Source organism: Gracilinanus agilis, chromosome 1 (assembly GCF_016433145.1).
Source record: "Gracilinanus agilis isolate LMUSP501 chromosome 1, AgileGrace, whole genome shotgun sequence".
NCBI classification, from domain to species: Eukaryota; Metazoa; Chordata; class Mammalia; order Didelphimorphia; family Didelphidae; genus Gracilinanus; species Gracilinanus agilis.
This window is the reverse complement of record NC_058130.1, coordinates 2,948,056-2,975,501: the sequence shown is the minus strand read 5'-3', so window position 1 is coordinate 2,975,501 and position 27,446 is coordinate 2,948,056. Positions and strand designations below refer to the sequence as shown.

The following is a 27,446-nucleotide window of genomic DNA, read 5'->3' as shown; positions in this document are numbered from 1 at the left end:
GCTGAGAACCCCATTTGGCTGCTGTTGTTGCCATTACCATCACAGTCACCTCCAAGGCTTCACTCTGGGCCAACTCCTATCCTGGCATTATACTTTTCCTACTGTGCTTTTAAGTTATTTTAGGTTATAAAAATGCCTCACTATAATAGTAAACCTGTCATATCTATGGGAAAGGAAAGAATTTAAAACCAAGCAAGAGATAGAGAATATTACAATATGTAAAATGAATAATTTTGATACATTAAATTAAAAAGGTTTTGTACAAACAAAACCAAAGCAACCAAAATTAGAAGGGAAGCAAAAAATTGGGAAAAAACCTCTGACAAAGGTCTAATTTCTCAAATATGTAAGGAACTAAATCAATTGTACAAAAAAATCAAGCCATTCCCCAATTGACAAATGGGCAAGGGACATGAATAGGCAGTTTTTCAGATAAAGAAATTAAAACTATCAATAAGCACATGAAAAAGTGTTCTAAATTTCTCATAATTAGAGAAATGCAAATCAAAACAACTCTGAGGTACCACTTCACACCTAGCAGATTGGCTAATATGACAGCAAAGGAAAGTAATAAATGTTGGATAGGATATGGCAAAATTGGGACACTAATGCATTGCTGGTGGAGTTGTGAATTGATCCAACCATTCTGGAAGGCAATTTGGAATTATGCCCAAAGGGCTTTAAAAGACTGCCTGCCTTTTGATGCAGCCATACCACTGCTGGGTTTGTAGAGAAATAATAAGGAAAAATACACGTACAAAAATATTTATAGCCACACTCTTTGTGGTGGCAAAAAATTGGAAAATGAGGAGATGTCCCTCAATTGGGGAATGGCTGAACACATTGTGGTATCTGTTCGGTGATGGAATACTATTGTGCTGAAAAGAATAATGAACTGGAGGAATTCCATGTGAACTGGAAAGACCTCCATGAACTGATGCATAGTGAAAGGAGCAGAACCAGGAGAACGTTGTACAGAGATGGATACATTGTAGCACAATTGAATGTAATCTACTAGCAGCAATGCAATGACCCAGGACAGTTCTGAGGGACGTAGGAGAAAGAATGCTGTCCTAGCCAGAGAAAGAACTGTGGGAGTAGAAACACAGAAGAAAAACATTTCTTTGATCATATAGTTTGATGGGGATATGATTAAGGATGTAGACTCTAACAGTCACTCTATTGCAAATATTAATAATATGGAAATTTGGTCTTGATCAATGATACATGTAAAACCCAGTGGAATTGTTCGTTGGCTATGGGAGGGGGAAGGGAGAAGAGGAGGGAAAGAACATGAATCATGTAACTATGGAAAAATATTCTAAACTAATTAAATAAATAAATATTTGAAATTAAAAAATAAAAATAAAAATGTCTCACACTGACATTTCGTTGACTCTTGCTTCAAAGTTTGATTTGAGGCACTGTTTGGAGGGGTTTTTAAGGGAGGAATGTTGAGACCATTCATCTCAGTGACTGTCCCCAATCCCGCATGGTTCACATTAGTTTCAACAGTGATCATTTGAGCATTGCTCTATCTTCTTACCTACTGCTGGAGCCAGGCTGCCCTTCCCTTTAGAAACTTCCCTTTACCTTACCAGAGTAATTGCTCCCTCCTTTCCAGCAGAGACCTTTCCTTTCCTAGCCCACTTGAGGTTAGGTGCTGCTGTCACTTCCCGTGCAATTATTCTAAGACCAAAGGCACCCTGAAAGAGAGCAATTGAGGATCTCACTCTTGAAAGTAGGAATATCTGAGTCCCACTTTGTTTGCTCATGATTCAGGAAGGTCTGCCAACATGGAGCTAAGACTGGCCTTCATGTCACTTCTGTTTCTCAACCCTCATGTGACTTGGAGAGTGAATCTGATCTTTTTTTTTCCATTGTCATCTGTCCTTCACACACTTGAAGACACTTCTCAGATGATCTCTACTGTGTCCTCTTCTCCAAACATCTCTGCTTCCTTAGGACACAGCTTGAGTGCCTGCACGTGACGTCTCTTCGTGATGCCTCATGTCCACTAGCTTTTGTGGAGGCCAGAACCCCATAACTGATTCATATGGAGTTTGTGGTTCCTCTTGGTGAATCGCTGCTCAGCCATGTCTCTGGATTACTCCCAAGATTTTATTTCTGTTTATCCTGATCCTTGTCGTATCTAGTAGCTTTTACTCATTGAATCTAGCCTGTTGGTGGCTTTTGGATCGGTCTGTCACATATTGAAGAATGGGAGTTACACCCAAATGTGACAAGCATGCCACTTGAGTCTTCATCTGCGTCATTGATAAACCACCAGAGAGAATTGGGTCAAGGGTGCAAAGAACCCTGTGGCACCTCCCTGATCGAGCAGGGCTTTGGATCAGCTCTCCACCCATTCGACTCTACTTTGACTCTGTCCAACAGAATTATGGATCCTTCCGTATGGGTCCTTCTGCCAAAATAGGTGAGGAGGCTAGCCCTAGGTGACTTGCACAGTTCCAGGCCTGGCTTCTTGGATGCCCCTTAACTTTTCACGTGGTCATTGTGTTTAAACTCAACGGGACTTCTTCCTTCCTTTCTCTTCTGACTTGGGGCCCTTGAAGTCCACCGTATGACCTGTACAGCCCCTTTCTTTGCCCTTTCAGGCCAACAGGCATACTGGCAGAGTTCACCTAGGTTTGACCCTGGGCTCATAGTCCTTCCCCCATTCCTAGGACAGTGCTCTGGGGAGGGAGTCAGCGACTTGTGGATGTTCTTACATTCTCTGAGCTGGGAGAAACTCGTGCTGACTTTGCTGCAGCTTTCATTTTAATCCCTGGACACCTGGCCCACTGCCTGGGCTTGTGCCTTCTTGCCCAGACCTGCATATCTCACGACACCATTAGATGGCGTGTAGCCAGAATCTGTAGACATCTGATTGAAGAGAGTCAAGAAGAGACCTGGATGGACTCCTGGGCACAGTGGGCAGCAACTCGAGTTTGAATCCTGTGTGTTCCTTTCTAGGTTTATGACCCTGGACGAGTCAGTCAGTGGCTCCTGGGCCTCAGTTTCCTTCTCAGCAAAATGGGGAGGATGCCTCGCTCCACTTCCAGAGAGACTTGCTTTGCTAGTCATAAGGTTCTCTAAAATCTTATAATAAAAGAAGTCAGAGTTGGGCCCTGGTTGGCCCCCTGAAGGATGTCATCAGCCCCAAGAGGTGTCCAGTCAGAAGAGTAAGAGGACGGGAATGACTTTGCTGCTTTCTCAGTGAGACACCAAGATTCCACACCGATAACTTCTGAAGTCCATTCCCAGAGCTTGGCCAGATGCTCCCTCATCAGCCCTTGCCCTGGAGGGAATAGGAGAGTGATGAGCTTAGGGGCACGGAGGGGGTCTGTGTCCTCTGAACTGCCTGCAACCCTTTGGGATGGACATTGGCTGCCCCTCAGTCTTCCTGCAAAGACTCAATTGGCCATGACCTCCAGGCTCTATCAGTTCTGGGCTCAGCCTCATGCTGGCTTCTGCATCCTGTCTCTTCATCCATACTCCCGGACAGGATACCTGTGGGACATCCAGCAGGAGACAGTATAAGAATGGAGGGCAAGAAGGAAGTTTAGGCTGCATTTATAGATGTGAGAGTCGAGTCATGTCACTAGAGACGAGAGTGGGAGCAGAGGGGCTGACCATACCCTCATCGTCCAGAAGGACAAGAGATAAAGACCCAGATGAAACCTTGGGGGACCCTCGTGGTTAGCCGGCATGACTTAGATAAAGATCCAGGCTTGGCTTCCAACTAGATTGTTTCTGCTCTCCCTTTGAACCCCTGGACCCCTTAGTCCAATGTTCTCTGTCTCCGGTGGAGAGAGCCCTGGGATATTCCCCAGCTTCCCCCGATGCCCCGGACAGAAATCTTTTTCCTTCTTCTCAGTGCTCGGGCCAACTAAAAGGCCTGAAAGAGTCCTCCGAAGAATCCAGGAGGCCCAGGCAGAGCCAGGCTTTCAGATTTCCCAAGGAAGGCTCTAACCTCTGCCCATGGAGCTGTCCAATAACTCATTTCAACTTCAAATTGAGCCTCAGAGATGCTTTTGAACTCTGCTTTTGGAAGCCTTAGAGGAAATGATGGATCTTTTCCCAACAATTAGGGTAGAGTCTTTAAATCTATTCCAGGAAGGGCTTGTCAGCTTTACTATGGCTGGCTGTTCTCCTGGGCCATTAAGTCATGCGTTCCGTGGGCCTCCCAGCTTAGCTCACCTCATGAACCCAGCGGTTTCATGTGGGTGCCACGAGACTGCGACTTCCACTCTGGGCAATGAGTTCTCCTCCGCGATGAAGGCAGGCATTGCCACATCTGATGGAAAGCCTGAGGCCGCCGCCCTGTCTCCATGATCCCAGGAGCAGCAGCAGCAGAAGGGAGGCTGTCCCGTTATTGGCAGTGAGGCAGTGCCCGTTTCTCCTGCCTCGGCCTCTGCCCACAGCCAGCAGTTATGCTGTGAATCCTTTCTCTGGGCCTGGTCCTGGGCTCAGCTACCCTGATTGGGAAACAGCCTGGGCCTTGGGGACCTCACAGTCACCAGCCTCAGACTGAGGTGGCCAAAAACGGTTCAGCGCCTCACTTGGGTGGTTCTGCCCCTCTGGCTCCCTGGCCGAGGATAGCCAGGGAAGTTTCGTTGAGGCTGTGCAACTTGAGTTTTGGCCTTGAAGATGGCCAGGGTTCGGCCTGGGTGAGATTGGGTAGGGCAGAAGAACTCCAGGCGGTAGCTGGCATGGCGGGGGTGACAACAGAGAGGAGGCTGGTGGGTTCCTCGGGGTTCCTTGAGCTACTGATTCTCTTCTCTGTGAGTGGGGCCTGGGGCAACCCTGTGGAGCTGAGCTGGGGAACGGGAGCCAGTTGGGCCTCCGTTTCTAATGGGGGAGGGAGTGTTATCATCGCTGGGTAGAATTGACTGGCTGTAGCGGCCTCAGCTTTGAAGGGGGACTTCTGCCTCCCCCGTACCGTGGTGCCTCCTGTACTGTGCATGGGCTGGCCGAGCTGCTGTCCGGGTGAGGCCTGGGGCCCCCCTTTTGCAGTGGGTCAGAGGCATCTTGTTTCCAGAAGGTTAGGATTCACATTCACACACACATTCACAACCCACTGTTCGCAGGAAGAACTGACTTTGGTGGCCCGGGTGCTCCCATGGCAGGGAAGGGGGCCACTCGTTGGTTTTTCTTTGTGGCATCTCAGCAGCAGAGCAGAGTTTGGGCCTGGGAAAAAGCAGGAATGATCCTGGCATTTCAGGAGGGTCAGAGACACGGGTGCCTGTGTCTCCACAAACCCACCTGGCTGATAGATCTGAGCAGCCAGCCCAGGAAGGCTCACAGGGAGAGAAGGGAGTGACTGGGCAGGCTCCTGACAGGGCAGTCTGATGCCCTCTCCCACTCAACCAGCTTCAGAGGCTCCCTCTTGCCTCTTGGGCACAACCAGGCCTGAGACTCCTTTTCCTGCCTCCTTCTGATTTTATTCCTCTTTCTGCACCTTGTGATAGAGCCCCATGGACCTTGCCCACAACATTCTGTGCCTTGATTGTCCCTGGAAATCTCTTCTTCCCTAAAATGCAGCTGGTGTGCCATTTTCTTCAGGAAGCCTTTCCTGACTCTCCTCTCTGCCCACCCTCCAAGACCACCTCCAGATCTGGCTGCTCTACATAAATTGGTATTGATTCACTTCTCTGATGTGTATTTGGCATCTCCTCATTAGAGTGGAAGGTCCTTAGGGATAGGGATTGTTTTTGTATTTTGGCCAGGTATCCCCAGTGCCCAGCAGTGCCTGGCACATGGTAGGCACTTCGTTGAATGCTTGTTTGTTGGATGATTGGCTTGGCAGCAGAGCCAGGACAAAGTGAACTGTGAGGGTGAGAATGGCATAGGATGACTTCTCAGGGCCTTCTCCATCTCCCAAGCGCCTGAGCTAATGAAGTGCCTTGTGTATAGTGGGTGTTAAATGCTGCTTGAGAAGAGCCTTATTCCTGGGCCGTGGTGCCTCCTCCGTTCTCTAGGCTTGCTCAGACACCCGAGCTCTCACGTCTCCAGGCTCTAGTTGGCAGTGGAGCTCCTAGGTGGCATTCCATCTGAGCTCATTTAACATGGCTGTTTCTCCCATGACCTCCCACCTTATATTTAAATTCGCTGTTTGTCCTCCCCTTTCCAGTCTTAAAATCCACTCTGAAAGTTCTCCCTCATGGAAGAGAAGATACAACGTAGATCTGAAGAGGGTTTTTCATCTTTCTTACATCCTGGGCCCTTCTAGCCATAGCCCCTGCCCCCAGGCCTTCCTTCCTTTGTAGCAAAGTAAACAAACCAGATACCAGGAGTGATGCCATCGGTGGGCCCTGTGACATGCCAGGGCTCTAGGCCTCCACTCTCGGCCCAAGGGAAGAAGGAGCTCTGGGGTCTGGGACTGAGGATTTGTGCTTGTTCTTGCTTGTTCTCTGCTTCCATCTCTGGGGGGGCTCACAGGTTTGCCTGAATCCCTGAAGTCCCCGTTTCTCCTAACTGCCACCTGTTTTCCTCATCCTGTCCAACCTCCATCCATAAGCCAAGCCCTTCCTTGGACCATTTCTTGCCCCCATCAAGGTAAATCAGTTTCTCTTCTTCTCCCTGCGACCTCCATCCATTCTGGATGTGATTTGGTCCCTGGCAGCCCCCTGAGAGGACAGGCTGCTCCTAGGTCACACACTCTTCACTCCTCCTCCCATTTTCATACACTGGATGAGTGGTCCGAGCTTGCTGTCACATCAGTCCCTCTGCTTCCAGGTCCAGAGTTGTTGTGGCCGAGCCCTCGTCTTGGGTTCTGAAGAATCCCTCAGCCTCTTGAGTAGACCTTTCTCTTAGGGGCTCAGGCTGCCAAGCCGCCCCGATCTTTTCTCTGAGCTTTCTGGGTACTTTGGCCAGCCTCTGCATGGGTTTCTTTTTTGCTTAATTAGCTCCAGCTCTATGCTGATGTCCTGGTTATTTCCCTCGAGGTTCTGTGCCTTATTGAATCAATTCTAGAACGTTATTGTTGTTGCCTTCCATTTCTGAATGATGAAATGACCGCCAAGGCCTACCTTTTTCGTTTACTTACATCTGGCTCATGGTAAGGAGACCTTCCTGACAAAATGAAGGAAGCTGCTCCAGGAGACTTCTGGTCCCCTCCTGCAGCAAGTGAGTCACCAGTAGTTCGGGATCCATGAGTCATAGACCTCGGAACACTTCAATCACCATCATTTCTTCCAAGCTCAGGATTCTGTCATTCCAAGAAGGCAAAAGATTGGTCGAGAACAAACAAACTAAGAAGAGTCCTGGAGAGCGGCCCCAGTGACTTCAGAAATTAGCCGACGGCAAGGAGAAGATCGTCCAGAGAGCCACTTTCTCCTAAAGCTGGAACACGTCATAAAGGCGGCAGCCATCCATTCTGGCCAGCTGGAGAAGCTGTCCAGGAAAACTGAAAGCAGCAGGCAGGTGTGACCTCGATTTAAGGGAAAGCCCAGTGCCCCACAGGGTACCCGGTGTGCCTTCTTGTGTGGCAGCCACCAACTCCTGGGCTGGCTTGGAGGTTCCTCTTGCCTCTTCTGCTAAGGAAAACACTGCGCCCTGTCCTTGGGGCGTTGTAGGAACTCTACAGTGCAAGCTCCCAGCACGGGCACCTGGAGGCCCCCCAACATAGTAGGTCTTTAGCAAAGATTGACTAAATGTTGGCTGACTATAAAATGTCCCCCAGCTTTTCAGAAAGTCAGATAATGTGCAGTTTTTCAGGAGCGAAGCAGTGGCTGAGCCACTTGCGTCTAGAATTGTTGAAGGAGGGAAGATCCTTCAGGCAAACTTTGTCTTCAGAAACCATTTGTTCTCAGTGACAGCTGTTAGCAGATGTGGGGTGTGTGTGTGTGTGTGTGTGTGTGTGTGTGGTCAGAGGAGAGTGGTGACCGGCCCCCCTCCACCAGCCAGGTTATTTATCCTTTTCACTGGGAGAAGATTCTGGGAGAGTAGAGGGTGAGAACGGGAAGGTGGCCTCCAGGGACCTGAGGCTGAAATAAAGGATTCTTGGCAGGGAAAATATTTTTGTTTCTGCAGGAGTGTCTGGCTTTGTCAAGACTAATCCCATCAGGCCCCGAAGCTCTTCTGGATGAGAAAGGAACCAGACAAATGAACACTCATGTGTAGTTTTCCACTGGCTGAAGATAGCTCCAGGCGGGTTTAAAAGATGTGTCATGGAAAGTGGCAGCACATAGCACAGAGGCTCCAACATCGATGTGGGGTGCTGTTCTCTGGTTGCCCGACACTTACTTGTGTTCACGAGCATTTGAGCACCTACTGAGAATTATGGCAGAGTGATATGCTTCTAAGCCCCAAGGCTAAGGGAGCCAGGTACCAGAGAAGGCTGTGTTTATAGATAAATGCATGTAGGATGTAGAAAAAGCAGGTCCTGACTTCTTTACAATGATGGGGGGTGGGCAGTGACTGGGGCTGATGATGGGGGAAGGGAGGAATCAGGAGGCCTCTGCCTCACCCCACCCCTTTAATTAAAACACTTGAGTTGAGCCTTGAAGGAAGGGAGACTTTAAAAAAAATCAATTAAATAAAATTTAGAATATTAAGATTAAAATTAATTTAGAATATTTTTCCATGGTTACATGATTCATGTTCTTTCCTTCCCCTCCTCTCTCCTCACTCCTGTAGCCAGCAAGCAGTTCAACTGGGTTTTACAAGTAGCAATGATCAAGGCCGATTTCCATATTATTAATATTTACAATAGAGTGATCATTTAGAGTCTATGTCTCAATCCTATCCCCATCGAACTATATGATCAAATAGTTGTTTTTCTTCTGTTTTTCTGCTCCCACAGTTCTTTCTCTGGATGTGGATAGTGTTCTTTATCACAAGTTCCTCTGAATTGTCCTGGGTCATTGCATTGCTATTAGTAGCAAAGTCAGTTACATTCAATAGTGCTACAATGTATCCGTCTCTGTGTACAATGTTCTCCTGGTTCTGCTCCTTTCACTCTGCATCAGTTCCCGGAGGTCTTTCCAGTTCATGTGGAATTCCTCCAGTTTATTATTCCTTTGAGCACAATAGTATTCCATCACTAGCATATACCACAATGTGTTCAGCCATTCCCCAATTGACGGGCTTAACCTTGTTTTCCAGTTTTTTTGCCACCACAAAGAGCGCAGCTATGAATATTTTTGTACAAGTATTTTTCCTTATTATCTCTTTGAAGGGAGATGTTTGAGGCAGCAGATCATTTACAGACCAGTCTGTCCAGAGCATGGGAGAACATGGGCCAGACTGTGAAGGACTTTAAATACCCCAAAGACAAGTTTGCATTTTAACCCTGGTAGTGGCAAGGGGGAAGGGCAGAACCTTCTGGAGCAGGAAAATGGCCTGCTCAGACGTCGATTCTGGGAATACCATAGGATAGAAGATAAACTCACAGCAAAATAAGGATGGAAGCTAAGGATAACCCAGAGAGGGAGCTGTCCCTTCCCTTGTTTGTTGATTTGCTTATTTGTCTGTCTGTCTGTCTAGCTGTTTGTGTCTGTCTATATCTATCTTTTTATTAGCTCCATTGAGGATGAGCCAAGGGAATGGTCCCAATGCTTTGGGGGGGAAAGGGAATGGCGTGGGATGGGACAGTGAGACAATAGATGATGAGAGAAGGCTAAAGAGACTTTGGACCTGAAAAGAATGGATACCAGCGGGTCCAGGGAGTTGAAGGAAAGTGATGAAGAGTTCAGCCCATTCCTGCTCCAGGGAAGGGAAGAGAGCAACAGGCAGCAGACCAAGGGGCTCGACTTCGTTTGAGGCCTGCTGAGTAGGCAGGTAGAAAAAGAAGCAGTGACCACCGAGCTGCCCCAACAGCAGGCTGCACCAGCTGTACTGATCCACCTTTGGTGGAGCCATCTCACCTGTGCTCTCGGGTGCAGAATTTCCACTTGCGGGCGCTGACCCTGAGGAGGTGATGGATAACAAGAAAGGGCTCCTGTTTCTCATCACGTCGAAGCAGACACCTCCTCCCAGGCTGACCAGCCCATTTCCATAAGTAGGCTCTTCCTGCCTTAGCCCATCTAGCCAACCCTCTGAAAGAGTGAGGGGGTGGTTGCCCTGTATAGACAGGCAGAGGGAGCAGGCCATACATCCCACCTGTCTGACAGGAAGTGAGTTCTCTGCAGGTGATGGAAGATCTGGCTTCAGGAAGTTTAGGAAGCTGGCCTCAATCTGTTGTTGTTCAGTCATTTCAAGTGTGTCTGACTCTCCATGCCCCATGTGGGATTCTCTTGGCAAAGATTCTGGAATGGTTTGCCATTTCCTTCTCCAGCTCATTTTGCAGATGAGCATATGGAGGCAGACAGGGTTAAATAACTTGGTTAAGGTCACACAGCTTGTCTGAGACCCAATTGGAACTCATGAAGATGAGTCTTCCTGACTCCAGGCCCAGCACTCTATCCACTGTACCACCTTTCAGCAGCCCTACATTACATCAAATGAACAAGGATATATTAAGTGCCTACTCATCCTGGGGGGTTCACAGAGGCCAAAGGCAGTTCTGCCCCCTCAGCAGCTCTCAGCCCAGTGGGGGATGCCCATGGCTGTGTACAAACCAGCTCTGGATGAGGTCAGTTGAAGAGAATCTCAGAGAGAAGGCAGGAAGGTTGACCCATCCAGGACCAAGGCCCCACTGAACTTGGCAAAAGTGCTGGAATATCAGCTGGCCCTCGGCCCTGATCAAGGTCCCTCGAGGCTTGGTCTGGAATTGGGAAACGTGGGAGAATGATTGGCTTGTGAGCTGTCACTAGCGTATGGTACCTTTAGCTCAGGATGAACTCCACCATCCATTTTGGTAAAACAGGAAATCATGGCAGCCCCTGGGGCTGTGGGATGGCCCCCTCTAGGCCAAGTCTTCCCGTCCTGCTCCTGGAGCTGCCACTCCTGACCAGGAGAGCTCTGGGCCAGGATTCCTGGGCCTGGGCTGTTTAGTGTGGCGCCTGTGCCCACAAAGGTGCCCACGTTCTGGGTGATGATGAGTAACTAAGTGGTCTGCGTGAAGGAGACAGAGGTTGTCCATTGTGCAGGACTCCCTTCATGCTAGCTTGCCCTCTGGTTGCCCTGATCCTGCTGTGACTTTTTTTTTTAATGAAAAAAAACTTTTTTTAAACCCTCATCTTCTGTCTTAGAATCAGTCTGTGGATTGGTTCTAAGGCAGAAGAGCAGGAAGGGCTAGGCAGTGGGGGTTGTGACTTGCCCAGGGTCACCCAGCTGGGAAGTGTCTGAGACCAGATTTGAACCCAGAACCTCCCATCTCTAGGCCTGGCTCTCCATCCACTGAGCTACCCAGCTGCCCCGCTGCCATGACTTTTGATGGGCAAAGAGACAAACGTGAATTTTTGCTCTCCTCAAAGCCTTGTGAGACGGGATTTCCGCATTTTCCAGAGGTTTTTGTGTTTCTCATGAGCTTCTGCATTGGTTTCCACCTTGTACCTACAGTCTGGTTTTCTTTTCTCTCCGCAGGGAGCTACGCCCTTCAGATACTTTCCGGAGCACTTGTCTCATTAAGGCTATCGCAGACATTCTGTGGCGGGCAGGGGGAGAGGAAAAAGCCGTCGTTACGCTGTAAGTGATGAGCAGGGAATTTCTCTTTTCTAAAGTATTCGCATCTGAACGGCAAAGGCAGCCTCGCTCTAGGAATTCTGGCTGCCGGGCCTGAGTCAGGTTCTTCCAACCCACTCCAAGCCATGCGGAGACAAGGAGACAAGAAGCAGGAGAGGAAGGAGCGAGTCGGGGGGCGAGGGGGTTCGTCTGGAGCAGGGAGGTTTAGCTGAAAGGGGGGGGGTGCCCTTCTGGGCTGGGGCGACCGTGTGGGAAAGGGGACAGCATTTGGGGGGTCAGGATCATTGGAGCCAGCCCCAAGTGCAGTGAGCCGGGGCCGGTGTTGGTGGTGATGACGAGCTGGTGATTGCACCGTTGGGTTCACGGAGTCCACAGGTTATCTTGTTGGAGCCCGAGAATACAGCTGAGAGGGAGGGATTTTATGTGCCCATTTCTTAGAGGAGGACGCCGAGGCCGAGAGTGCCCGAGTGCTTTTTTTCAAGCACATGGAGAAATACTTTTTGACCACTGTTTTTTGACGTTTTAAAATTCAGATTTTTCTCCCTCTCTCCCCCCTCCTCCTCCTCCTCCCCATGGCGGAGAATAATCTAATACAGGTTGTAACCACGTTTTTGTGCGCTGCTTCTTTCCATATTGCTCTGGTTGGGATAGAAGAGACGTATCACACATCCGATAAGAATGCAGGCAGTGAATAGGGCAGGCGGCGGCTCCGGTCTGCCTCAGGCCGCAATGGCTCCTTCCTGGGCTGTGGAGAGCGTCTCCTCCAGGAGTCTCTTGGGGTGATCTTGGAGACTCGCTTTGCTGAGGAGGGTTGGTCCTTCGCAGTTGGTCACCAGACAGCATTGCTCTCACAGGGTAGCTGCTCTCCGGGTTCTGCTCACTTCCCTTTGCATCCAGGTTTTTCTGTTTGCCAACCTCATTAGTATTAAAATACGTGGAGCGGCTCTTTTTGTGGCGGCAAAGAACCACGAGAAGTCTTCGGGGGCAGGCGAGTCCTTTCCCCAGCTCTGGTCTCTTCGGGACCCAGACCCAGGAGCAGCCTTGCCGGCTCCTTCTTGCTCTCCCGCATGCTTGGATCCGTTCACGTCCCAGGTCTCCCACCTCCCCTCCAACAGCGATCATTCGGGTCCAGCTGGTGGGTGCCAGGGGCCGTCTCAGAGCTGTTCTCATCGCCTCACCCCAGCGCTGGCTTGCCACATCCACGTTGGGCCGTGTTGCCTCAGTGGTTCAGAATAGTGCCTGGGATGTGGGAGAGACTGCTGGAGAGGGGGGCTGTCACGGGCTTCCTCCAAGCGCCCCCCAAGCTGGAGGAGGGATTTGAGGTCACTTGTCCTCTGTCTCCTGGCCTCTTGCTGTTAGGCGTTGCGCGCTGGCTCCAGGGGCCCGGGCTCAGGTTCCACCTTTGACATGGAACCTTTACCTAGTGGGCATTTCCAACGAGCTCTTCCACTGGCCCCTTCAGGGCAGCCTGTCTAAAACCGAAGGGGCCCAAACTCACCGTGTCCGGCACAGAACTAGCTCACGGTCTTCCCCGCAAGCTCTCCGCTCTCAGGCTCCCCACCCAGGAGGTCATCCCAGACTCGCCCCTGTTCCAGTATGGTGTCGGGCCACCAGCCATTCCCTCTAGTGCAGATCTCTGTTCTGGAGCATCCAACCCCGGGCAGAGAGCTGCTCGGACCTCACTGCCGGAGACTTCAGGGCCTCCCGGTCAGGCCTCCTCTGAAGGCTGCCCTTTGGCTGGTTCTTCTCACATTCGTGTCCTGTCCTGCCTTTTCTCTGGCTGCCCCTGAGCTCTGGCACATGCCCTCTGCCTCCAAGCCCACTCAAGGGGAGAAGCTTTGGGTGTCTTTGGCATACAGGCTGCATTTTATAGTTATTCGGAAGAGCTTTTCCGGGTCTGCGATGGCCTCCTGGATTCTGGCATTAAGCCTATCTTTGTGCCTTGGATTTTTCTGTTTATTTATCGCTGTGTGATATCTTCCAGCCTCCAGCCTCATTCCAGTCCATCCTCCCCAAGATGGCCAGCTCACCAACTTAGTAAACCTTCCCTATTGCCTATGGCTCCCTATTGCCACTAGAACCTCGTACTTTAGGCACTTCAGCTTGTCTTTCGAGCTTCATTACATCTACTCGGCCTCCCCACTCAAAATGGACTTACTGGCGTCCATACATCACATTTCATGTCCCACCTCCAGGCCTTTGCACTGGCCATCCTCCATGTTTAGAATGCTTTCCCTCCTCGCCAACCCCCTTTTTTAAAACCTTTGTCTTCCCACCTTAGAATCAATACTGTGTATCGATTCCAAGGCAGGAGAGCGGAAAGGGCCAGGCCATTAGAGTTAGATGATCTGCCCAGCGTCACTCAGCTAAGAAGTGTCTGAGGCCAGATTGGAACCCATCTGTGGGCCTGGCTCTGTATCCCCTGAGCCACTTGGCTGCCCCGGCCTTCCCTTTCAAGTCCAGTTTCCCTCGAGACTAAGCTTGTGCTTAGAAATGAGCTGCCAAGACCTCCACGTGCAGACGCAGAAAAGGAAGAAGATTGTACGCAGCGACAACACGACTGGACGATGGTCCGCTGGGAAAGGGGGCGCCTCTCCCTAAGCAGTGATGCCAGACAGTTCTGAGGGACTCAGGCCGAAGAGAAAGGGCTGGGGGAGTCGGGGGGGGGGTGCAGTCTGTCCATCAGTCGTTTGGGGCTTTATGTGGGGTCTGGGCTTTGGCCGAGTGTGTGCTAGCTTGGGAACACGTGCCAGTGCTTTCCACCTCTGAGGAGCGGAGCGAGGTTTGGCTCTTACAATTTGGGGAAATGTATCATTATGTGTCGTTGGAAAACAAAATATCTTTGAATGAAGGAGCCAGCTAGGTGGCTCGGGATAGAAAGCTGCGCCTGGAAATGCAATCGGACCTCAGACACTTCCTAGCTGGGTGACCCTGGATAAGTCACTCAACCCCCAATGCCTAGGCTGTGCCCTTCTGACCTCAGGGTTGAAAGAAAGAAGACTCCCCTCCAAGAAGAAGCACCTCATAGTGGACTGGTATACACATCTCCCCTGCTAGACCGTCAGCCCAAGCACACGTAGAATATACAAGAAAAAAAGAATAACATTCCAGGGCCAAAAAGAAGTGTTAGGTGTGAAAGGAAAGCGTTAAGATTCTTCCCTTAGAGATAAGGATCAACAGGAAAACAAGCTCAAGTGGTCGGGCCTCTCCAGAGACTCCTAAACAGGATGCCTAATGAAAACCCCGAGCTTTAGAAAGAGCCAGAGATGGTAGACCAAGTCCTGGGCCAGCCTCTGGGGGGTCAGTCTTTGGGGACCCTTTGAGAGCAGAAGCCCCAGTTCATTCCGTCCCCCTCGATCCCCTTTCAGATAGTTCTTTGCTCTGCTGTGTTGGCATTTGGGAGGTGACTCTGCTCGGGCTTCCTCCAAAAGAATGCTTCGAAGCCGTCCAACCCCTTAAAAATCCATTCTGCCCCCAGCCGTCCAGGGTGCCCTTGAGGGTTAGCGTTCAGGCCCCCGTGGCCCGCTGAGGGACTTGTCGCAGTCTGGCTTGTCCGTTCATTTCTCGTGGATGGCCAGCACGAGTCTGACCAGGATTCCTTGGTCCGTGCGCAGACGCGCCCAGTTGGAGCACTTCTGTGTGGCTTGGAGTCTCTGGTGCTTGGCAGTCGGGGTTCAGGATGCCTTCGATGGGGCATTCTTGTCGCTCTGATGGCTCACCCCGCTTTGGCCTCGAGCATCTTCTAGCAGCCTTTGAAGCCAAAGTTCTTTTGGAGTTTATGTTTGAGCTCTTCGTTTCTTCCCTCATTTCTTTTATTTGATCTCCCATCCCCCCACGGGGTTTTCATGACCAACCTCTTGTTTGTTCGGCTCTGGCTCTTACTAGAGTTCTAGTTGTATTGGAAGACAGTCTCTTCTAGAGTTTGCTCCGGGAATTCTCTGCCTATCACGGTGGCATTCCGAGCTTTCCTTGCTCTCGAGCCTTTCCCCAGGAGGATCCCTTGTTCATTCCCCCTCTTTTGTGGTGGGGATTTCTCGTCCTTTCTCTGTTTTAGCATTCCCCGGGTTTGGGGGTCCTACTTGTCTTTGGGTGATTTCTGGTTGTTCGGATGGACTCCACTGAAGTGGATGTCGGCCCAGTCACCAGCTCAGACATATTGCAATAAGTTAGCCCGCTCGCTTTCTTGTTGCTTCTGCTTTTTGAATAAAATGAACCCGAATGGAATGAAATTGTGAATCTACTTTGTCGGTAAGATGGCTCTGCTCCAGCTCTCAGGCAGTCTTTACAGATACGGCTTGGCTCCCTTTTCAGAGTCCTCTAACTGCTCGGTTTTCTTTCACTTCACACTGAGTGACCCATTGGCCCTTTTTACATTTCAGGGGTTGCTTTGCCTCCTCTACCTCTTCACCCTCATATGTGGTGTTGATTTTCTTCTTCTTCTCTCTAATCTTATCTTTTATTGCTTCACTCAATGGGCCGGGCCCTCTGCTAAGTGCTGGGGATACAGAAAGAGGCCAAAGACAGGAGCCCTCCAGGAGCTCCCAATCTAGTGGGAGAGACAGCACGTAAGCACATCTACCTAAAGCGAGCTCTAGACAGCCTAGAGAGGAGAGTATTAACTGAGGGAGGACTCTTGAATTAAAGGGGTTTGGGGAAGGCTTCCTGGAGGAGGTGAGGTTTCAGTTGGGACTTTGAGGAAGCCAGGGAGGTCAGGCGTTGTAGCAGAGGAGGGACAGTGAACACTGTCCCAGGCCTGGGGAACGGCCTGAGAAAGTGTGAAGAGCCACTCTCTCCTGCCTTTTGAGCTAAAGTCCTTACAGAGGCCACCTGCAATGGGGACTTTTACTTCCTCTCCTCTCGCTCTTTGCAGCCTGGCTTCCAACCTCATTGCTCAGCCCAAGCTGCTGTCTCCAGAAGGACAGAGGAGGTCTTCGTGGCCTCCCGGGCTCTTTTTAAGCATCCACTAAAACCCTTCCTGTAGAGGAAGCCTTCACCCCCCACCATCCGTTCCAGGGCCCTGTCTGTGTTCACGAAGCGGCTTTGGGGCGATCTGTCTCCGTGGCGTCTCTCCCTTTACCTCCTCAGTCCCCAGAGCTTGGCCCGTACAAGGGGCTTCCTAAATGCTGCTTAATTGATCGACTCTAATAGGAAATGGAAATTTAGTTCCTGCAGCTTGGCTGTTTTTCCATCGCCCGTTGATGCAGCCCATTGGGTGAGCCCTAAATGCCAGCTGCTCCGCAGCGTTCTTCCAAAGAGCCTTCAGTTTATTACAGTGTGGTTTAGCCTTGGCTGAAGCCAAAGACTCCCGTGTCTGCTTCTCCTTTCTAGGGCTTCAGGAATGCAGCAGTTCAGCCCGGTAGGAAACTACAAAGCGGACGGAGTCCTAGAGACGGTATGGCTTTCTCTCCCTTCTAACGGTGCCATTTCCTCTCTTTGGGGGACGTGCGCCCTTAGAACTTCCTTCTTCCTTCTTTCAGCTCATCTTGCATAAGGTGACGAAGTATGACGATCTGGTCATTTTCCTGCAACAGAATATTCATCAGGTAGGACAGAGTTTTCTCTGGTGCCATTTTGTTTGTCATTAAGCCATTAGCCTCGCGCTCCTTCCCTGTGCTCCTTCCTGGCCTGGAGGCTTCCTTGGGGCTTGATGGAAAGCGCCATGGCTACGTGGCATGGAGCTACGGTGGCTGGAGCAGGACTCCCTCCCCTCTAAGTGTCTCCCACATACAGAAATTATAGGAATGCCTCAGGTAACCGGAAAAGGGGGGGCCCAGAGCCAGATTTCAGAAGCATTGGGCAGGACTGAACAAAAGAAATAAAGGGGCAGCAGACTAGAGATAATGTCAGAATATGCCACAATCCTTCCGGATGGCTTAGTGGGAGTTAGAACGACGTCAAGCTTTACCTACACACTTTGGGTTTGGCACTCAAGGCTTTCCATGACTGGCCTGGCCTCCCTTCCTGTACTCTCCCCACTTGCCAGACTGGCCTTCTCCTGGCTTTATGGCCTGGTGCAGGCTCTCCCCTTCTGCCTTTTAGGCTTAGCCCAGCCATCCCCTCTCCTCTGAGGCCTTGCTCCTGACCCCGGCAGAAGTGGCTCGCTGTGAATGAATGAAGTGTCTTTAGTAAAGGCTTCCTCTGGGCCCAGCACACCTGCCCCCCACCCTGACAGGACGTGAGGAAGGCACGACGCTTCCATTGAGGAAGAGGAAGAGGGACATGGAGGGCCACAGACTTGTTGAGAACCAAAGGCTCTCTCTGGAACGTCAGTCAGAACCGTAGTGTGATGCGGGGCTGAAGGGGGCTGCCCGAGGAGGTGGATTTTAGCTTAGAGCCAACAGAGGGTTCTGCTTCCTGACAGGGGAGATGGATGGGGCCGGCCTTTTCACTTTTAGGAACATCCGTTGGGCAGCCGGATGAAACGTCGCCTGGAATGGGCACAAGCAGGATGCAGCGATCCCATTAGCGATGGCTGCCTGGGGAAAAGGCCAAGATGGTTTGGCCTGGGAGGGGTGAGACATGGGGGGGACAGGCTGGTCCTGGAGTGGCTATAGGCATTTGGAGGGGAAGCTGATGCTGGCATCGTGGGCCCCGGATGACTGGAAGGATGAGCGGTTTCTTGGGAGGAGAAGATAAGCTTGGTTCAGTCTCAGCATATTGAGTCAGAGATGCCCGGGGACATCCAGGAGTGGAGGGAGGCCAAGGAGAGCCTTGGGCTAGAGATTTAGATCTGGGGGAGCCCTCCATGCTCAGCTGAACCTGTGAGAGCTGATGAGGTCAAGGAGTGAGGAGGGCTTGAGACAGAAGGGAGGAAGGAGCCCAGGGGGCAGACTGGAGCTTTGCTCTTCCTTTGAGGAAGGGCACTCTGGGCCATGAGCAGGAGCCGCTGGGCCTGGGCAGCAATAAGGACATTGTCTAAGCTGCTCAGCCACAGTGCAGGGACGTAATCATTAAAATGGTTTTGACAAATATAAGAATAAAAAATGGTTGTGGTCGCCATTTATAATCATTAAATATTAAGTCATGAGACTGTTAGTAGCTTTAATAGCTTTATTACAGCAAAATAGTGATAGTAAGAGAGGGAAATGTAGGAAGGAGGTAGAAAATATTGCCTAGCCAAAAGTACCCTAAGTCCAGCCCAAGTGCCTCCAGACCGCCAATGCGAATCCGAATGCGAATCTCAGCAGCCCACGAGAGTGTCTCCAGCCAGGCTTTTCAACAACCAAAGACGGATGCCCCAAGAGGCCGAGCCGCAAAGGGCAGTCTGACGCCAAGGAGGCAAGAATCTCACCCTTCAGCCTGAGTCTCCAATGCAGAAAGCCGAATCTTCACCAGAATCCAAAGTCCGAATCCAAAGCCGCAAAAGAACCTCAAAAGAGCTCACGCCCATGAGGCAGAAGAGCACCCAAGAGCTCAGGGTCCCAGAGGCGCCCGCTTATCCCCAGCTTTCTCCCCCCATTGGCTCTCCTCAATCTCAGGAATCTCTCCCAGCCTCCCAATTAGCCTAGCACTGCCTGGGGGTGGGGGTGGGGATGGGGTGGTACTTGTGGTCTTTTAGGGTATGAACTTCCTTTTCTAGTAAAAGGCTCTTACTAAGTAAGCATTAATGACTAACTAAGTGTGAAAGGTCAGGGACTCCAGCTTCTTGATTGATTAACTTAAAATAGACAAAGAGAATTTAAATTCTCTTTCACAGGGACATGGAGAATTGGGGGCCCTTAGCTGAGCCGTTCCCACTTTTCAGTCTCTGTGAGCTCCTCGCTGGCCCCACACAGAGGACCCCTTCTCCTGGACTGCTAAGGGAAGGAAACAGACACCGACTGAGCACTCCATGTGCCAGGCCCTCTGCCAGGGGCTGGGGGTACACGTACAAGCAGCTCAAGGAGCTTACATTCTGGTAGGGTAAGAGGGCACACAAAGTAAGGAGGCCCAGGAGGAACTCAATGACGAGAGAAAGGAGCGGCTCCCCCTCTTGAAGGAATACTGCAAGTTGCATCAGCTGCCAGGTGGAAGGATGCCTCTGATTGAGGAGGCCCTGCCCCCCAAGGGGCGTTTGACCCCATCAGACGTGTGGTTCTGGTGCCAGGACCTGAGCCAGGAGGGGAATGAAGGCTGGCTTGGGTCCTTCCAACAAAGAGAGCTCCAAAAGAACTCGCCCCCCCCCAGGGCACGTTCATCAGCAGTTGCCAAGACCAAAATATTGATCACCTGGGGATGAGTGGTCCCCCCCAGACCCCTGGCCCTGGAACAGCTGACACAGTTGGTCAGTTAGTTACTGGGCCTGAGGGAGCCTGTGGACCTTAGAGAAGCCAGGTTACCTCTCCACTCCAGTGGGGCATGTGGACCATTTACTTTTTAATTTATTTTAAGCCCTTACTTTCTGTCTTGAAATTAATACTGAGTATTGGTTCCAAGACCAAGGAGCAAGTAAAGGAATAGGAAATGGGGGTACATGATTTGTCTAGGGTCAGACAATGAGGTAGTATCTGAGACCAGATTTGAACCCAGGAGATCCAATCTCTCCACCCACTGAGCCACCTAGCTGCCCTGGACATAGATCATTTAGGCCATAGATTTGATCTGAAGAGAAGAGAAGCATTTGGGGATGAGGAGAGGGCAACAAGACCTCGGGCCTGATGGGATAGAATCACCTAGAGCCCTAATTGTTCATGATCTGGTGGAAAGAGCTCTGCACTGGGAGCCAGACTGGCTGACCACATGAGCCAAGAACCCACAAAAACCGTGGAGTTGGGCACATTGTCGAGGCCATGTGGGCCTTGGTCCCCTCGTGGGTCACATAAGTCATACCAGCTTCTCAGCTGTGTTTGGAGGGTCCTTTTGGCTATGGTGTGTAGGAGGGGGTGGCTACCACGTAGATTAATCTCCTCTCCAAGTGCCCCTTTTTAGTGCCCAGGCCATATTTGGCTTGCTCACAAGATCATACTGTAGTTTTCTCCTTCAGCCTGCTTTGTATTTTTCTTGGAAGAATTGCAGCTGTCTCAGCAGGGCCCTGACAAAATTCATTTTCCAGAGCTCCAAGCCCACATGAAGTCTCCATGCCGAGCCCACAGTCCAGCCCCAAGGAGGCCTTGCCCAAATAAACAGCCTCCATGTGGGGTTCTCATTACCACTTGCCCACTGTTGGGGAGGTGCCTGGCAATCCCCACATGACTTGGGGTGAACAAAATCTCTTCTTGATTCCCCTTCTCCAGGCTTGGCTCAGTGGAAGAAAGGCCTTTTCTTTTTTTAAAAAATAATATTTATTTTTTTAGAGAAGTTATCATGGTTACATGATTCATGCTCTTACTTTCCCCTTCATCCCCCGACTTTCCCCTCCCCATAGCCGATGTGCATTTCCACTGGTTTTAACATGTGTCATCGATCAAGACCTATTTCCATATTATTGATAGCTGCATTGGTGTGGTAGTTTCCAGACTACATCCCCAATCATGTCCACCTCAACCCATGTGTTCAAGCAGTTGTTGTTCTTCTGTGTTTCCTCTCCTATAGTTCTTCCTCAGAATGTGGGTAGCGTCTTCTCCATAAATGCCTCAGAATTGTCCTGGGTCATTGCATTGCTGCTAGTACAGAAGTCCATTACATTCGATTTTACCACAGTGTATTGGTCTCTGTGTACAATGTTCTCCTGGTTCTGCTCCTTTCACTTTGCATCAGTTCCTGGAGGTCTTTCCAGTTCACATGGAATTCCTCCAGTTTGTTATTCCTTTGAGCACAATAGTATTCCATCACCAGCTTATACCACAGCTTGTTCAGCCATTCCCCAATAGAAAGGCATCCCTTCATTTTCTAGTTTTTTGCCACCACAAAAAGCGCGGTTACAAATATTTTCATACAAGTCTGTTTATCTATGGTCTCTTTGGGGTACAAACCCAGCAATGGTATGGCTGGATCAAAGGGCAGGCAGTCTTTTATAGCCCTTTGAGCATAGTTCCAAATTGCCAGCCAGAATGGTTGGATCAGTTCACAACTCCACCAGCAATGCATTAATGTCCCAATTTGGCCACATCCCCTCCAACATTCATTACTCTCCCCTTCTGTCATTTTAGCCAATCTGCTAGGTGTGAGGCGGCACCTCAGAGTTGTTTTGATTTGCATTTCTCTAATTATTAGAGATTTAGAACACTTTCTCATGTGCTTATTGATACTTTTGATTTCTTTATCTAAAAATTGCCTGTTCATGTCCCTTGCCCATTTATCATTTGGGGAATGGCTTGATTTTTTATACAATTGATTTAACTCTTTGTATATTTGAGTAATTAGACCCCTGTCTGAGTTTTTCATTATAAAGATTTTTTCCCAATTTGTTGTTTCCGTTTTGATTTTGGTTGCATTGTTTTTGTTTGTAAAAGGCCTTTTCTTCTAGTGCCATTGCAGTCATGCTCTGAGCCTTATCAGGATCTCTGGCAGACCTGCTTGTTGGCAGTGCCTGGAGCCTTCAGGCCTAGAGAGGGGGGATGCATTAGCCCTCCTCCATCTGCCCTGCCTCATCAGCTTCGATATTTCATAGGACAGCTTTGGCAGTGCCTTGGGGACACTTTATTTTTACACCACAAAGTGTGAGATGTACAGAATAGGGAAAAGTTTCCTGTCCCACAGCGCATTTCCAGGACTCCCTATAGGCCCTCTGTAGCAGCTGGATTTCCAAGGCCGCAGCACGTCTTAGAGAGAGTCTAGATGGGCAGTTGGGAGGCCAGAGGCCCCATGCTGGCTCTCGGCTCCAGCTGAGCTTTTGGATTTGTTTCCTCAACTCTACCCTGAGAGGGCTGGCCAAGATGGCATCATCTCAGAGGGCCCTTCCCCTTCAGGAGACTGCTGTAAGGATTACATCCTGGTCAGCATCCCAGACCCTTGCAATGGTGATTCATTCAGCCTCTAGGACCAGGGCCATTTCCTCCTCCAGTTACTTTCTTGGGGACTCTGCTGGTTTTTTTTTACTATACTAAAAGAACCTTGATAGAGGAAGAATTCCTGAATGGAAATCAGCCAGGATTGTATGATTGTACAGTTTACTTCATCTACAGATGTTCAGAGCCAGGGGGGAAAGCTCACCTCCATTCACTCTGTGTTCCTTTTGTCTCCTCCTCCTCCGCCTCAGTTCCAGACAGGTCCCTCTGGATGCATCCTTCTCACACTGTCTGCTGTCTTGTCCAGATCCACAGATCAGTAAGTATCTCATGGTCTTTGGAAGTAAGTTTGGCCCCAAGGGCAGACTGCTGAGCGCAGCAATTGGTTTAGAATCAAGAAGTTCTGCTGGAGAGCATTGCTGTGGAGGGTATTGGGGGGATGTTAGAGATGAGGCTTCCATTCTGGACTCCCCAAAAGTGTATTCACTGTCTGTCTGGGTCGCGAGATCTTAGGAGTCCGAGAAACACATGTCTCCCGAATGGCCACCACCCTCCTCCCCGCTCCTTTCCCTTCCACCAGGCCCAGAAATGACCATTATCACAATTTCTTGTTAGGGACAGATCCCTTTTTTGCTGAATTGGCATTCAGTCTACCAGAGAAGTGAACAAATATTCAAGTCTGTGGAATTTCCTCAGCAGCAAGTGGCCCCTCTCTTCTCAGCTACACATTCATTCATTTTTGAGGTTGTGAATCATACTAGGGGATTAAGTGGTGATCATAGGGTCACTTTCACCTTTCCTTCCTTTGTTCCTTCCTTCCCTCCTTCCTTTCTTTTCCTCCTTTTCTCCTTCCTTTCTTCTCTCCTTCCCTCTTTCCTTCCTTCCTTCCCTCCCTTTTTGTATGTTTCCTTGGTCTAGTCCAGCCACTTTCCCCATCTTTGCTTTCTTCAGTGTCATATCTGCTTCCTCATGCCACCCATTGCGGATAGTGATGTTGTTCTAAATGTCGTGGATTCACTTTTCTCAGTGGAGAAAAGAATATGTCAGACATTTTGACAAATTGTCCTCCTTCCAATCCAATGCCCAAAAGCCTTTGGGGCTGTCTGGCTTGACTCTGTGTACTTTCCCCGCCGTCCTTCGTCCGAGTTCCTATTAAGCTGGTGTTGGCGGTGGCTGCCCGGCTCTCTCCACGAGGCGAGGAGATGAGGTGGCGCCCGCAGGCAGCTTTCTAGGCTCTTTCGGCTGCCTTTTGTGGTGATGAGCTTGCTTAGGGGGTGTCTGTTCTTGTATCCGTTTCTGGATGCATCATTTGCTTCAGTGAGTCTGGTCGGCGTCCCCCCAGCGATGGCCACATCATCTCATTCCAAGTCTTTCATTCGTGTTGGTTGGTGCTCGCTCTGCTGGGTCAGCAGTTTCGCTGCACGCCTCCAGCCGACCTGGAAGTGGCTTCCGTCTCGTTCCGGGCTGCTTCTGTCTGTCTGGTCAGAGGGCTGTGATTCAGGGCTCGTCCGGCCCTACTTCTTGAAGGAAGGGGCGGCCAGCACAGCGTCTACAGCCAGGTGGTCCTTTCTTCCTGAAGAGAAACCTAGAGCCGCATTTCCCAGCATGCCTTTCACCCTGTGCCCACTTTGGTGCCAGCACCACTGAGGAAACTGAAATACAGCTATCTCTTCCACATCGCCACTTTCCACATTATGGTTTTGACGTGTTAAGATTAAAATTCCCTGGAGACTGTATTTGACTTATAATTATGTATTAAATCATTTAAAAAGCAGGTCAGAGAAAGAAAAGGCTCCAGCTGCACATGGCCGGCTGTTCCCTTTGGAAGCCTCCTCCCCCAGCCGACGGTGCCAACTTCTCAGGCCGACCTCAGAGGCTCTGGGGTGCTCTCCTGGGCAGCCCCGAGCCCAGCTGTGTGTGTGCCCATCAGGGCTCACCTGTGCTGGCACCCCCTGGCCTCCTCCCCAGAGCCAGGCTACATGGCTACACTACAATTGTGCCAGGGCTCTGCCAGCCACCTCCTCTCTCCGTGGCCAGAGAGTCCTCCTTCCTTTCCGTGGTCCCATTTATGCTACTTGTGAAGCCACTTTTCTGAGGCCCTCCGACCTCGGTCTTCGGATGCCAGGGAGCCAAGAGGCCAAGCGTGCCCGTGTGTCTCCACTGGCTTAAGTGGTTTGTTGACAGATAGGCACCAGGCTTAGTTCTTAATTCAGTCCACAGCTGGGCTCAAGTTCCAGTTCAGTCAGAGGAGGCTGCTTTAACCTCCATACAAAACCTGAACCCTTTTAACCCTCAAGTCCGTCTTGGGGTACGAGTCGGAGGGGTGCAGCCGTGCTGAAGTCTCACAGACCTATTGCGGGCCGGCCTGAGGAATTCAGCGGGAATTGGGGGGACTCAGAAATGCATGAAATAGAGACAGCAGTGGGGGGGGGCGGTCCTGGACCCATGAGGAACCCCACACAAGCTGACCAGGCTGCCCTATGCCAGAAGAGGACACACGTTGACCAGGAAGAGAAGCTGCCAGCGATAGGGAAGGGCCTGAGACAAGGGGACAGTTCAGCCTGGAGGGCCACCGATGGTCGTGGATTTTCCTGAGCGCAGGGCTCTGGCCCCTCACCCCAGGATGTGGAAGGGGTGCCGCCTACACCCATGGATCCATTTCCATGCTCCTGGCCAGCTTCTCGACAGGATTTCTTCGCACACCCCGTCCGCATCCCCTACAGTGACTCCCTGGTCCGCGTGGGCCCTGACTCTATTCCTCGTGTACCCAAGTCGGTGTTTAGCGATGGGGGCTGAATGGCCCCTGCCCTGTGGGCACTGCCAGAGCACGTGGGAAGCGCTCTGTACCCCAGAGCCTGGACCCACCTCCCAGAAGGCATGAGAAGAGCGTGGGGGACATGCTGTTCACCGGTACTATTTGGACGGTCATTGCGCCTTCGGGATTGATGGCTCTGAAGCTAGAGCTCGGTGGCAGGCTGCAGGGGTCAGGCTCTCCACGAGGACGTGGCTGTGGACTTCTAGAGCCCTTGGGAGAGGAGCCCCTGGGCAGCTAAGAAGGGGCTGCCAGGGCCTGGCTGCTCCCTCAACCTCGGGGGCCATAGGAGTGTGCCCAGCCCCCTCACCCACAGCTGCCCCGTGGGCACAGCCTCTGGTCCGAGTGGTGGGTGGCTTGTGTTGGCACCTTTTTGGGGGGAGGTGGCTGCAGGAGGGACAGCACACAGGCCACCAGAATACTGGGGGCACATTGAGGAAGGATTCCCATCCTGGGTCTTCACTGTGCTGGGCTAATGGTGGCCTCTCTTAAAAGCCTGTGTAGTCATCCAGAGGCCCTGACTTGGGTTCCTATGCCAGAGTCCAGGCTCGGAGGGCACCTGAGCAGGGGGAACACATGATCCCACTGCTCTGTCCTCGACCCTGGAGCAGCTGACAGGGCGGGGGGTGGCCTGTGTGTGGGCACCCGGTCCTGGCACCTGCTTCTCTTGGAGAGGCCGCCCCAGCTCACACGAAGGGCCTGAGAATGCAGCCACCGCCCCTTGATCTCCATTAGGACAATGAAGGAGTCGTGGCCATTGGCCAAAGGTCCTTGGCTGACCAAGCAGGCCACAGAAGGCCTGGCCCTTGTCCAGGTGGGGTCAGGTGGCAGCTGGTTCCGTCCTCCAGACCCGCCCCCCGTTCCTGCTTCCTCGCTTCTCCCTCTTCCTCGTGGATGTGCAGAATGAGCCTTTTGGGCCCCCCCAGTCCCCAGACCTTGATCTGGTGCTTTCCCCCTTCACAGAAGACCCCTGTGACCCCGGGGGGGTGGGTCTGGACATAGGCCTCTGTTATTGGCCGCTCTCCTGAGCAGCAGCATTCGGGGCCCAGGACCAGGGATCTGACACGCACCCTCGTATGCTCTGCAGCTCCTCAGGCACTTCCTAGCGAGCCGGGCCACGTGTTCTTAGCCGCTCCTGTTCCTCCTGCGTCTCAGAGAGGCCCAGGGACATCTGGGCTGATGCCTCGACTTGAGCATGAACTGGCCTTAAGTGAGGCCGAGCCTCCTTACCCCCCCCCCCCTCCAGGCTGCCCTGTGCTCTGTCCAGTCTTCCTGCCGCCTCTCTTGTCTCTGTGTGTCTCTGGAGACCCAAATAAGCCCCCTAGGCAGGAAGTCCTCATCTCATCTCTCTCAGTAGAAACAGAGGCTTAAGTGGGAGAGAAGGCCAGCAGGCCTCAACCTAACATCAGTGGGAATAGGGAAAGCTCGGGGAGGACTCAAGTCCCTGTCCAAGGCCCCTGGACCTGCATGCCTAGACCAGGGGCAGCCTCAAGGTGCTGGGTGTGAGGACAGCTTATAGGGCTTTCAGAGGGCCTACAGGACCCCTCCCCCAGCTCTGAGGGGAGCGCGTGCCCCTGAGGCCCGGGGCAGAGACTCCCCCTCTTCCACTGGCTCCTTGCAGGAGGTTGTATCCCAGAAGTGGAACCTTCAGTGGTGAAGGGCTGTGGCTACACACCTGGAGGGCCAGTGGGTGACCCCCTTTGGCCCCAGGAGGAGCCCCCTCCCTGCCTCTGAAGCCAGGGGCTCTTACACGAACATCAGACCCAGTTCCTTCCAAGGGCCTGCCCTGCCTCCCCTGTGCTGTCCTCTGGGCTCTTCCCATTGCTCTCTCCTGGCGCGAGGTCGGGTGGGATTAATTTTGTCTGGAAAACGCTTTGAGACGGTGAACCTGCCCACCCCGAGGTCCTGTTCTCACCTTGCAGAGACATTACATGATGGACCAGGTCTGAATGGGGGGCTGCAGGGTCCCACCTAGTGACAGCTTTTCTACAAATGATTCTTGTGGACGATAGGAGTGTGCTTATGCTCTCTCTGGGCCTCCCTCTCTTCCTCTCCCTCTCTCTGTCTCCTTCCTGTCTCTGTCTCTCTATCTGTCTATCTCTCCCCCCTCTGTCTCTGCCTCTCTCTCTCTCTCCATCTATCTCTCTTCTTCTTCTTTTCTCTCTCCTCCTCCTCCTCCTCCTCCTCCTCCTCCTCCT

General features: G+C 51.4%; 1 protein-coding gene across 1 annotated transcript in view; it reads left to right on the top strand.

Moving 5' to 3' along the window:
- The window catches only part of MINDY4 (MINDY lysine 48 deubiquitinase 4), a 73,401-nt gene that overhangs the window by 4,680 nt on the left and 41,275 nt on the right, over window positions 1–27,446 (top strand). Inside the window, exons 3-6 of the mRNA XM_044661719.1 lie at window positions 11,473–11,574; window positions 16,900–16,963; window positions 17,049–17,114; window positions 22,688–22,755. Of these exons, the coding sequence (XP_044517654.1) occupies window positions 11,473–11,574; window positions 16,900–16,963; window positions 17,049–17,114; window positions 22,688–22,755 (300 nt within the window). The remainder of the gene's footprint in view (window positions 1–11,472; window positions 11,575–16,899; window positions 16,964–17,048; window positions 17,115–22,687; window positions 22,756–27,446) is intronic.